Below are 12,856 nucleotides of genomic sequence, written 5' to 3'. Positions count from 1 at the left end.
TGTGCCAGGATTAGGATAAAAAGGTTCTGTCGTGTATGCTACCTGTAAAGCAGCCCTGTGAGGTACCTACTTATAATGGGTGTGAATACATAGGATAGCCTCTATTTTACAGGTTAAAAAAAAAAAGGATTCTCAGAGAAGTTAGGTAAACAGCCCAAAGTTGTGCGGATGATGTGTAGTGAAGCCAAGACTGAGCTGTGGGTCTGTCCGTCCTCGGAGCTTATGCTTTTCTCCCGCACACACTGTTTGAGAAAAACTGTAGTCGTGGCTAATCCGGGGATTATGCGTGACTTAGTTATTAATATCTGCATCCATCCTATATGGGGATTAATTACTGCAATGAAATTAAATCCCCTAATATGTATCTAGAGCTTATTAATTAGATATTCTCATTCCTTCATAATTGAAATGGTTTCTAAATCTCTTTAAAGACTGAGAAATTGATGTCCCGATTATTATCTTTTTGAAGGCTTTGATGTCTAGCTTTTAAATCTAATCGCTCTGCAAAAATTTACATTCTCAGAGTGTTATCATTAGAAAAATAAATATTACAATGTTAAAAGCCATTTTTCATAAGTTCTGTCTCGAAAGGCATTTGTGAAATGCGCCGAGCATCGAGAAGCAGACCGGTTGATTCCTAATAACATTGTCATTTAAAAACAGTTTCAACTGTAACTGAAATTCATTTGAAAATTTGTCCTCAAGAACCTGCTAAAGAAATCTTTCATTCCCCCTTTTGTCTAACCTCACCCCCTTCCTTCCCTGATGATATTAGCACACACTGAACACCCGAACAGGTCATGAGCAAGAGTTAACTTTGCAGGGGGTGTGAGCGAGAGCCTGGCTCTTAGAAACTGCTTCGAGGTCCTTGACGTTCTCTCCAGCTACTGGCTTCCCCATCATCATCTGCCTGGTCCAGGGTCTGGATACTTCAGGACGCTGCACTGACGGGTTTCTGAACCACGGATTGCTATTCAGTGAAGGAAAGACTATAGACCCAGGGGGACTGAAATGGATGGATCCTTGACCTCAGAGTTCCATGCCCAGGCAGCATGGAAGCTGATGGAGACATTAGCAGGAAAATAGGAAAGAGGCGGAGGAAACAGCACAGATGCCCAGGTAGTGGTTCCCGGACTCATGCGCATCAGGATCCCCCAGGATGTCTGTTCAAAACACCCATTCCAGGGCTTCTTCCCCAGAGGTTCTGATCCACTTGGTCCGGGGCGGGGCCCAGGAATCCGCATTGTAATGGACATTCTGGTTGATTCTGATACTGATTGTCTGGCTCCCTTGCAGAGAAATACTTCCCCAGTGTTAGATGTGTGTGTTCCTGCCCCTTAGTGCCGTGGGACAGGACCGCTCAAGGTTGCCACACTCACAGCACACGACTTCTGTCTGCCAGGTAAAACGAGCAAGCATTCTCACCTCCCCTTCAGTGTTCGACTGGCAGAGCAATGCGCAGAGGCCGGCCATAAACAGAGGAGAGGGAACGGTGATACCAAAGCACTGGGAACTTCCCAACTGCGTGATCACACCCTCACCTGACTAATGGAAACGTTGATTTGATGACATTCAAAAATACCAGCAGAGATGTGAATGTCGGTCACACGCAGACGCTAAAACCAGCAAGAGGCAAGTGAGAGGCCAGAGGCACAGGGGGTAGCATGCCCGCATCTCTCACACCTGTAACACTGGGAGCATAGCAGGGGAACTGCAAGGATGTGTGCATTCAGACTCAAAAATGTTTACTAAGGTTTTACTTAACATGTGGCCCAGTGATGGGGGTACATTGTAAGATGCAAAAAGACATTCATTTCATCTTAGTGCAGAAATCAGACGCAAACAAAGAACTCAAGCATTTTTCATTTACCTAAAAGAACTAGGGAAAAATAGGAGACAATGACGAAATGGTGAGATGGTGAGCCAGGAGATGTGGGGGGGGGACGATGGGAGAAGCTACTTTGGTTGTTAATCTGGGGAGACGGCCATTGAGGAGATAATCTGAGTCATGGCCAGGAGCTGGCCGGGCAGGCAGAGGGAACAGGAGGGAAAAGCTCCTAAGGCTTGTAGGGGCAGAAGCATCCCTGGAATGCAGTGGGCGACAGGGAAAGGGGAAGGGGAGGGGCCAGAGAAAGAGTGGGCCTGGTCACCAGGCCTCCTGGGCCAGCCTCCAGAGTTTGCACCTCATTCTGAGAGTGTGGGGATGCTCGGGGTTCACCGTGATGAGCCCATCCCAGTGCAGCAAGCACAGCTTTCAGAACGCTGGTTCCTTCATTTGTGATGGACTTCATCCAACAGGGTTTACAAACATCAGACAGACCTGCTCAAATGCACAATTCAGTCTCTAGTTCCAAAACATTTAAAAAAATAACAAGCAGAGCTATTTCTTTAGCGTCTGCACAACATTATTAGTAAAAGATCTCTGGGATCATTTTTTTCATTAAATATACCTTCCAGAACCACATGAGGAGGGACTAAGAACACTCCATTTTTCATTTAGAAGTGGAAACAGTGGGCATCCGTCCCACTCCCACCACAGATGACCCCCAGCAGAAGCCCGGCTCTCCGCTTGGGTCCTGTGCCCCTGAGTTTGTCACGGTGCCCACGTGGTGCGCCCCTGTCATCTTAGTCCCGTGTGGCTGGTTCTCCCCACTGCAGTCAGGCGCCTTTGCAGAGACGGATTTATGGTCTCTTTCCTCGGCTGCAAACGGCATTATTACTCTGTTCTAATGATGCGAGGACGGGGTCGTCAATGTGGGGGCTCTTCAGTTTTAAGAAGAGCATCTACGATGCGTTATTTGCACACGATCATGACTGCATCATAGACGTTATGTTTCTAGGCACTTTTATTTTAGTTTTCCAGACTTGCAACAAAAATTCAGTATGAGAATGGGAGAAATCCCAACAACTGGCTGTTCAGCTCTTCAAGCAGAGGACAGAGATCCCTTGGCTTGGTCTGCGGCTCTGTGTGCCTCCCTGTCTCTCCTGTGGGTTAGGGTACAGGAGAAAGTGGGGCATCTGTGGGTGTCTGTGTCTGTGTCCCCCACCCCCCAGCTCCAGCTGCAGGATCTGACACACAGCAGGCGCTCAGTAAACATACTTAAACATCAATCCACTGTCAAGTTCTGAAGTCAGAGTAAAGGGGGTGGAAAAGAAAGGACGTTTAAGAGTCCATTTGGCCCGTCTCTTTGTTCCACATTTCCTAGGGCATCTAATGGGCTGGGGTCCGGATGCCAGCCGGTTGGAGGTTTGCAAGTATGTACACAGTCTCTCCAGCACACGCTCTGGAGACTTACCAATGAGACCATCACAGGAGAACTCGAATCAACCTTCTTGCACACGAACTGTGCAACGGTACAAAGACACAGGAAGTGAAACGTGTTAGACCTGACCCGGGTTTTGGGATGACAGAGTCATCCCTTCGTCAGCATCCACCCATCTGGGCCAAGAGCATGTACAAGCACCCTTGATGCAGAGAGAGCTAAACTGGGAATGAACAGGCCGCACGCCTGTCCTTATCAGCTCTACCCTTCAGCTCCTTTCTGCAGCATGGGAGAGCTCCAGCATCTGGTCTTGACTTATTTTTTAAAGATTTTATTTATTTATTTGAGAGAGAGAGAGATCACGAGCAGAGGGAGCGGGAAAGGGAGAAGAAGACTGCCCATTGAACAGGGTGCCCGATGCGGGGCTTGAACCCAGGTCCCTGAGATCACGACCTGAGCCAAAGGCAGATGCTTAACTGACTGAGCCACTGAATTGCCTCTGGTCTTGATTTTTTAATGAGGTTTTTTTTTTTCTTTTTTTTCTGCCAAACCCTCTCTAAACTGAGTTTCTAGCCTTCCTGATCAACCCACCAAATCTTCCCCCACCCTCTTCCCAATAAGCAGGATGTGCTCCAACCCTTGCCAAGTATTTGTCACTCAGGAGTCACAGGTCAGCACCCCGTGTGTCACAACAGTCCTATGGGTAGGTGAGGGATAACTCCCCTCTCCCAGATGAGGGAAGTGGGCACGTCTGCTGAGCTCACCGCCAGCAGATAGTGAAACCGGGTCAGAGGCAGGCACCTAGCTCGACCGCTCCATGTTGTCGCTAAGTGAAGATGATACTCCTTAGGGGACGTCCAGGGGCTGAGTAGACTTACACATAGAAATAAGAAGCGTTCACAGCACGGATTGACTCTTTTTTGTTGAGACTCTGAAAACCAATGCACGCTCCATCGCGCAGAATTGTACCCGATGTCATACTGCAGGAGAATACATGATGGAGGCGGGGAGCGTCCCGTGTGTGATGAGCCCTTGGTAAATATTTGTTCGTTGCGTGATGGGAATGTTCAGGCCCCACAGCGTCATCACCACGTGCAGCGGAGGCCACAGCACCGACGAGATGGGACAGCGAATGCCAGAGAACAAAAACAGATTAATACCCAGACCACAGTACACGTGACATGTTTTATAACCCTATGAGCCACCAAATCCTCTCTTATCCTGAATTCAGGATGATTAAAATAATGTGATTCAGTGGGCAGAAAAGCTTGATTCAGGCTCAGACCCGGTCTTGAAAGGCCAAGCGTTACTTGTGTCACTTACCTTCTCATCGGTTAGCTGTTTAGCAAGCGTGATGGCTCATCACTAAGTTGTATTTATATTAGCATGGTGGGAGCCAAATAAAACGCTTTCCATGCAGGGGCAGTAACTCTCAACATTTACTTCCTTAGTAGATTACCGCGTAAGGCCTACAAAGGAGGATACCGAGTAGATTCCAAGTCAGATTTTTATTTTAGCTGGTATCTCAGGAGCTATCATACCGAAGAGTTCAGCTCAGGTACAAAACAGCTCCCAAAACCTGATTATTAAAAAAAAAAAAAGTGTCCACCACCCCAATATTCTACCTACTGAGATAATTTCGCCTCTAGGGTGCTTGCTTAGAGCAGAACAGAATTGCAGCCTGTGGTTCAGGGAAAGTAATATCATGACCTATATTTCCAACGTTATCAGGCCACTGGTAAAACTGTCCTCATCTAGGAAAAAAAAGGATAATGAACAAAATTAACTTGAAAAGAGTTCTGGCTTTGAATAGAGGCTGACATGTACAATGTGACCGTGGAATTTTCCACACAGGGCGATCTCAGTGAGAAAGGGGCTACAGTCCTGCCCCACTATGGGTGGGCAGGTCAGTGGGAGGAAACACAGGGGAGGGTTTAGGGGTTTGAGAAAATAGTGTCCTTGAAGTGGGAAGATCAAACGTATACCCACCCCCACCCCACCCCCACCACCCAAGCATCCATGCCAGGAGTAAATCTGATCCACAGCTGTAGTTGCAAGAAACATAAAGAAGAATAAAAATGAGAACCTTTAAAAAACTTTTTTTAAAAATAAGAATCCTCAAATCTTATGTAAGGGACAGGGTAATTTTTTGGAAAAGATTCATTAGCATTTAAATAACAAGCTCCGTTTATTGAAGCTCTACTTAGGAAGTCCATCGTACCTGGAAGATAGTTAGCCTCCTACCCGTGAGAATATTTTTCTATCTCTTTGAGGACCTCTTTCCTAGCATTTCAGTGGAGAAACACAATTATGATTCATACCTTGCTGTCCAGAGAGCTTGGCTCTCGAGCATAACACATTAACATTCTAATCAAGGCAAAAAAAATATATCTTCCAATAAAGTCTTCTGCAGAATTTTGCAAGTAAGGGATGAAATGTGTCTTAAAATCAATGCCCCAAAGAATATGCACCAAGATGAAGCATTTTGATGACCCAGGAAATCTTAAAATATATCGATTTAGCTGCACCTTCATGCTTCTCTCCAGTGCTGTAGAATGACGGATTGGGTTCAAAGTCCAATATCTAGAATTTGCAGAGGAAAATCCTCCATTTAAAAAGAAAGTCGTTTCACCACTTTCAAGTGTCTGCCTCCCATGATCCAACATGGCATTACTAAGGAGCCAGTGTCATGGGGACACTGTATTAGATACTTACATGTCCAGGGTGGGGACATGTGTGGTCAAGTGCTGGCAATCTCTGAATCAATCCATGGCGTCTTGGGCTCCCTTTTTACCACTTGATAGCTGTGTCACTTCTCTCTGAGCTTCCATTGCCTCATTCATAAAGTGACCCTGGGCTGTGTGTGTTCATCCAGGGGACTATGTGTACCGGAGATTTCCGTAGCTCTGTGAATGGACCCAAGGATGAACACCCTTACCCCTGCCCTAGAGAGACTTCCAGGCCCACGAAAGCACATTAGTAAGTCACTGTCACAATGCCAAGGGTTGGCCCTCTCAGTGTTGATCTTTTGATCCTGCTTCATTAGTGCTAAGCAATAAATATCGACTGCAGTGTTGAGAGGTGGCCAGGCCGTTTTGAAATACAACTGCATAAAATTCCTTTTTGAGAAGCAGAAAATTCAATGGTGGAAAAGGCCCCATTTAGGACCTTATGTGGCCTTTAGGTTGGAGCCCAAGAAAAATCACTCCAGGTCACTGAGCCTTTCCCCTCTTCCACAAAGTTGCAGAAAAGACAGTGCTGGGGTCCACTCCGGTGTCCAGTCAAAGAGCTGAACTAACAACTCTGCTCACCGCGTTGACCTGCTGCCTTTGCTTCCAGATTTAGAGAAAATGAAACGCATCTGGAACTGGCCTTTATACATGTAAATCACTGTTTTTGAGGACAGCAGACATAAAATCTGGACACCAATTAACCGTGTGCTCCACATCGAATGACCCATGTCTTTGACAAAGTTCGAACAATTCCACTGAAAAGATATGTTACCATATGCAAAGGCCTAAGAGAACATTCAGACAAAAGGGTATATCATCCTTCTGGTCAGGAACTTGCAATTTACTTGATGAGTAAAACAGTCCTACTCGAGGCAACGAGTAAATACGAAACCACAATAACACGATATTGTTTCCTAGAGCTGCCGTAACAACATACCACAAACTGGGGTGGCTGAAAAGAACAGAAATTAATTGTCTCACCGTTCTGGGGCTCACAAGTCCAAATGCAAAATGTCAGCAGGGTCACACTCTTTCTGAAACCCGTAGAGAAGGGTCCTTCTCACCTGTGCCTAGTTTCTGGTGGTGGTTGTGGACAATCGTCGATATTCCTTGGCTTATAGCCGAAGCACCTCAGTCTCTGCCTCCATTGTTCCATGGCCATCTACCCTCTGCGTGTCTGTCTCCTGTTCTTAGAAGGACACCAGTGACGTTAAACTGAAGGCCACCCTACTCCAGGCTGACTTTATCATAACTAGTGACATCTGCCATGACCCTATTTCCAAATAAGGTCACATTCTAAGGTACTAGGGGTTAGGATGTGGACATATCTTTTGAGGGGGACATAATTCAACCCATAACAACCCCTTAAGGTAGGAGAACTATAAAAAGGCCATTTAGAGCATAGTTGGCCAAGCATGGAAGATGGTGGTTATTCTCTGGAAGTTTAGGTGATGTGTGTTGAGGTACAAAAACATTAAGGGCCAAGAGCAAGGTTTGAGTCCATAACTCCTGAGTCCAAATCTCATGTCCTCTCCCCCACAGAACTTTTTAAAATGCTTACATGGGGGGACGCCTGGGTAGCGCAATCATTAGGCGTCTGCCTTCGGCTCAGGGCGTGATCCCAGTGTTCCAGGATCGAGTCCCACATTGGGCTCCTCTGCTGGGAGCCTGCTTCTTCCTCTCCTACTCCCCCTGCTTGTGTTCCCTCTCTTGCTGGCTGTCTATCTCTGTCAAATAAATAAATAAATAATCTTTTTTAAAAATTTAAAAATAAAAATAAATAAATAAATAAAATGCTTACATGGGGCGCCTGGGTGGCTCAGTCGTTAAGCGTCTGCCTTCGGCTCAGGGCTTGATCCCGGAGTTCTGGGATCGAGCCCCACGTCAGGCTCTTCTGCTGGGAGCCTGCTTCTTCCTCTCCCACTCCCCCTGCTTGTGTTCCCTCTCTCACTGACTGTCTCTCTCTCTGTCAGATGAATAAATTAAAAAATCTTAAAAAAATAAAAAATAAAATGCTTACATATCACAACAATGTCTCAGAGCATAAGAGAAAGGAAATGAATGCTCTGAACCGGGGCAGTCAGGGAAGGCTTCTTGGAGGCATGAGGCATGAGTCCTTCAGGGGGTCCTAGGGCTGGGTGGAAAGAACCCCCCTCAACACTTTGATCACGAGACTGTACTCCTAGACACTAAGACGTACATTATTCTTTTGGCTCTTCACAGATCCTACCACCAGGAGAAATGCAAAGGCAGGACCCACAGCAAGAAATCGGTATGCCAGCCAGTGGACCCTCAACAGACCTCACCCCACCATTTCAGCACACACCCTCACCACTGACTGGAGGCTGCCGACGCCCAGGGCTGCGGGATCAATGGACAAGGAGAGTGACAGCTACAGTGTCAGCCCCTCACAAGACACAGGTAGGGGTCTGCACGCCTCCTCCTCAACCCTGGGGATGAGCAGGGCCCACAGGTGGGCTTCAGAGGCTCCTACTTATGCTCCCTCGAGGCCACTTTCAAATTGTTAGGCTGTTTATGTAACAGGTACCAATACAACCATGCAACACTGATGATGCCCAGGGCCCAGTGATTTCTGCAAAGCAGAAGCAAAAAGCATCTGTTTTGCAGGTGTCCTAAATCTCAGACTCATGCTCTTCTCTCCTTGGAGTTCCTACCCCGCTGAGAGAAACACAGATACTTTAAAATTTTCACCCACACGATTGCAATAATTCCTGATTATACTCTGAGGGCACATGACCCACTACCAACTCTGGGTTTAAGAGGCCACGCTTGAAATTTCATGACAAGGTCATAGCACCCTCTATAGGGAACACAGGCTGATCCTTTTGACAATTCAACAGGGGTTGATTATAAGGTAAGTCATCTAGTCTGTGCCATCAACCACCAAGATTTCACTGCGGAGAGAAGACAGGGCCTAAGAATAGCACGGCTTGTCCCACCCCCCACCTTAACTTTTGAAAAGAAATTATATCTAAACCTAATAGCTGTAGGAAATTTTTATACTCATTTTCTTTTGTTCTGGCTGATATACTTTAAAAATAGTGTTCCAAAGGTGGAGTGTTACCCTGTACATTTATTTTTATGGCTGTTATTTCTCTCAGAAGAGTCTCAGAGTTCCACAGAGGTGATTCAAAACTTTTGAGTATGTAAAATAGAGTTTCCTCTGACCAAGACGCTCCTCCTTTGGCCCTGGTGGCTTTCTGGGCCCCGTCAAGGGTGGCAGTCCCAAAGGATGAGTCCGAGGGACCAGGGGCCATGCTTCCTGCTGGCCACTATCCTGCAGCATCATAGACCCATTTCCCACCACTGTCACGTCCTTCTTGCCAAGCTGGGGCAGGAGGAGCCAACCTGCAGGGCTCCAAGCATTATGGCAAGTCTCCACAGAACAGACTGATTCACAAGGCGGAGCAAGGGTAGACACCGCTCTCCGCGTACACGAAGTTCCCAGTCATTTTAACGAAACGCAGAATTTTTTAGGCATTGCTGATTGATGGAAGCGTCCCAGGCTGGGACCAATTCGGCTGAAACAAAGGTCCCTGCGCCCCGCTCCCCGAGGCGCACAGAGCGGGCCCCACGCTGACAAAGGCAGTTCTGAGTCAGAGACCCCGTTCCCGGGCTGGGTGGCACGAGGACGTGGGCGAGACAGCCACGGGCCACAGAGGGCCACCCGGGGGGCGCCCGAAAGGCGGTAACGGATCCGTCTTGTTCTCTTTCTCACGCGGCAGATCGCGCGCGAAGCAGCATGGTCTCCACAGAAAGTGCCTCCTCCACTTACGAAGAACTGGCCAGGGCCTACGAGCACGCCAAGATGGAAGAGCAACTGAGGCACGCCAAGTTCACCATCACAGAGTGCTTCATATCCGACACCTCCTCGGAGCAGCTGACGGCAGGGACGAACGAGTACACAGACAGTCTGACCTCCAGCACCCCTTCCGAATCGGGGATCTGCAGGTTCACTGCATCTCCCCCCAAACCTCAGGATGGAGGTCGAGTGATGAACATGGCGGTGCCAAAGGCACATCGGCCAGGTGAGCGAAGCGGCGCACAGACCCCTGGGTAGGAGACGCGACTTCCTGCCCCGCGTCCACCGCCATGACAGCCGGCCGGTGCCCGGACTCGGGACTCTGGGTCCAGGTTGCCGTGTAAGGAACCACCCCAAAGCTTACGGGTTTCCATCAGCGACAGTGACTTACGTTGTTGACAGATCTGAAACGGGGTCAGGGCTTGGTGGGGGCCGCTCATCTCTGCTCCGTGGCCGCTGGGGAGGCTGCCGTAGGCGGCCTGGTGCTGGTCGTGCTCTCCCGGGGTGGGTTTCTCCCCAGGGTGGCTCGGGCTTCTTCGTATCCTGGCAGCTCAGTTCTAAAGCAAGCGTCCCCACAGGCGGACAGTAGAAGTAGCCAATCTCCTAAGGCTGGGCCTGGAAAGTGACACATAGCTTCTGCATATTGTATTGTTCAAGCCATGGAAGAGCCCAACGAGCTCAGACTGGGGAGAGGGAGACCCCATGGCGTGATGAGAGGAGGCTCAAATGCAGGGGGCTTGTGTTTTAGAGCTGCTGTACCGAGGGCTTTCAGAAGGAGAGAGGTCTTGCTGGGGGACCAGTGCTTGGGCCCTGGTTTCATCCAGCTACCCAAAGCGACAGGGACTGGCTGGGGTCTGGCCAGCCACTGTTAGGTCTTTGGCTTGAGCGTGTGAAAGTGGACTGGCTGTGTGGATGGCAGCTCTGAGTTCTAAGGCCTGAAGGGCCTGGCAGCTGATGTGCGTAAGTGAGGAGGATGGGGAGCAGGGAGAAGGGGGATGATGAATGAAAGTTTGAGTTCACAGACTGTCTAGAGGGGAGAGACTCCAGCATGTTCCCGCCAACTCATCCCGAGTGGAAATGGGGGGCCAGGATGAGTGACTTTCTCAAGAGAAGCCAGAAATCTTGTTTTTTTTTCTATGGAAACCCACAGTTTTCAAGTGTTGGGTCAGATAACCGCAAACCATTGTAGAGGGCAAATAAACACATCGAAATACTGAATCCAGCCGTGGCAGCCAGTGGTACTTCTCATGTGAAGAATCACTTCTTCTTCACCGTGAAATAGCTGCCTGTAGACTTTCCTTTGTGGACTGGCCTATCCACTCTTGTTGAATCCAGTTTTCTTTCCCTTTTTTCCCATTTTGTGAACCACTCTACTAGCCCTATTTCAAAAATTTATCTTCGCTTTTAAATTGCTGCAATTCCCTTGGGTTTTATGGCGTATAGCCCAGTTGAAATGAGCCTTATAAATGCATAAAAATATATAAAATAAGAATTGTCTATCCAGCAACTAATCTTCCAAACTGAGTCAAGATTCATGCCAGCCTACAATAAAGAATGATGGCTTCATTTATTTTCATTCTGTCTACCTCCTCAGGGAGAAGATGAGCTGTTATTTGTGGGTGTTTTTATTTCAAGCCTTTCTTGTTGTTGGCATTTATTTGCAAGGCAAATGCAGAAAAACATAGGATAAAAACATAAGCTCTTTGTGGCTGTTAAGACTGAGGGGAAGAAAGATAGGAGAAGAGAAAATGTACCTCTGGGCATGTTGTTTTACCTTGGTGGCCTTCAGTTGCCCCATCTGTAAAATGGGCATGACCTTGGTGTAAGACATGTGCAGCATAATTTGGGTAAAGTGGTTAGCAGTTGATGTTTCTGCTGTTGCCTTGTTGACGCTGTTGTTGGGATTCTCATGGTGACTCCGGTGGCTCTCCAGATGAGCTGCTGGCTCCTCTCCTCCCTCCCTCTTTTGTTTATTTCTCTTCAGTGGCCACGGACATCCTGCAAAGCATTCGCCTCATTTGGGTATCACCCAGTTAAGTTTGCCGTGCTTCCATTGGTGGCCATATTCCCTTGCATACAGGAGATCCTGAGTGAAATGATGGTCCTATTTGCTCAAGCTTTGAACTAATTAAAGGCTTGAGTTTCTTTCTGATGTTTTGTTGTTCCTCTTGTCAGATTGATATTTTAAAAAAGTTTGAACTTTTGTTATGACGTTGTTGCCCATATCCATCAGAACAATTGAAAGATCACAACTTGGTGAAGTAGTAGAGTCTTAAAATGCTATTTAGACTAAAATGACTTTATAACTTTAGGTATGAGTCATTTCTTAAATCAACACAAGTCCTAATGTCCACAAACTTTGTTTTGTCCACCCTAGATAACTGTATTATTATTATTATTGAATATTTGATATGCTTTTCGGGAAGCCTTTCTGTTGTCCCTTTATAATGAGACTAAATTCAACACCAGGCACAAAAGCCAAGGTTAGAATGTATTATTCTACTGACTGGAGGTTGCGTCAAAAACATCAGTTCCTTGAGCTGCGCTTTCAAACCTCATTCCTACCAGTGTCCCATAGCTCTAGACGGCATCAGTCAGCGTGCGTCTCAGTGAAGTCTCCCCAGTCTCTGTACATCTTTCTTCTCACAATTGGCTCTTCTTGTGTGATGGTCTTTCTCCATTTGTGGTCCAAAGCTTTTAAACACTCCACAGATCATGTCAGGATCAAGTTAAATCAACATGGCCAGATCCTGGCTCCAGGAAGACAGAACACATGTCTTCACTGCCTTCGTACTTCTCTCCCAGTATCTAGCAGATAATCTGGCAGCACAGTGAGCACTCGAGAAATATTTTTAAAGTGACTTAGTGGCACTGAATATATGCTCCTACCACTGTGTCTGACACATATAGTAGGTGCTTAACAAATATATCGAATGAATGTATCTAGTTGTGATAATGACAAGACTGGCCAATTGGTTAAAACATAACAATTATTAGAAATTCTTAGTAGAACATAAGAGAACATTTAAGTCTACCCC

General features: G+C 47.2%; 1 protein-coding gene across 1 annotated transcript in view; it reads left to right on the top strand.

Annotated features, from left to right (window-relative positions):
• The window catches only part of DSCAM (DS cell adhesion molecule), a 597,611-nt gene that overhangs the window by 573,169 nt on the left and 11,586 nt on the right, over positions 1-12,856 (top strand). Inside the window, 2 exon segments of the mRNA XM_048215087.2 lie at positions 8,219-8,416; positions 9,742-10,044. Coding sequence (XP_048071044.2) covers positions 8,219-8,416; positions 9,742-10,044 — 501 coding nt within the window.

This window comes from Ursus arctos, unplaced genomic scaffold (assembly GCF_023065955.2).
Source record: "Ursus arctos isolate Adak ecotype North America unplaced genomic scaffold, UrsArc2.0 scaffold_4, whole genome shotgun sequence".
Taxonomy (NCBI): Eukaryota; Metazoa; Chordata; class Mammalia; order Carnivora; family Ursidae; genus Ursus; species Ursus arctos.
Note: the sequence above shows the minus strand (reverse complement) of the source record. Positions and strands in the feature narration are given on the sequence as shown.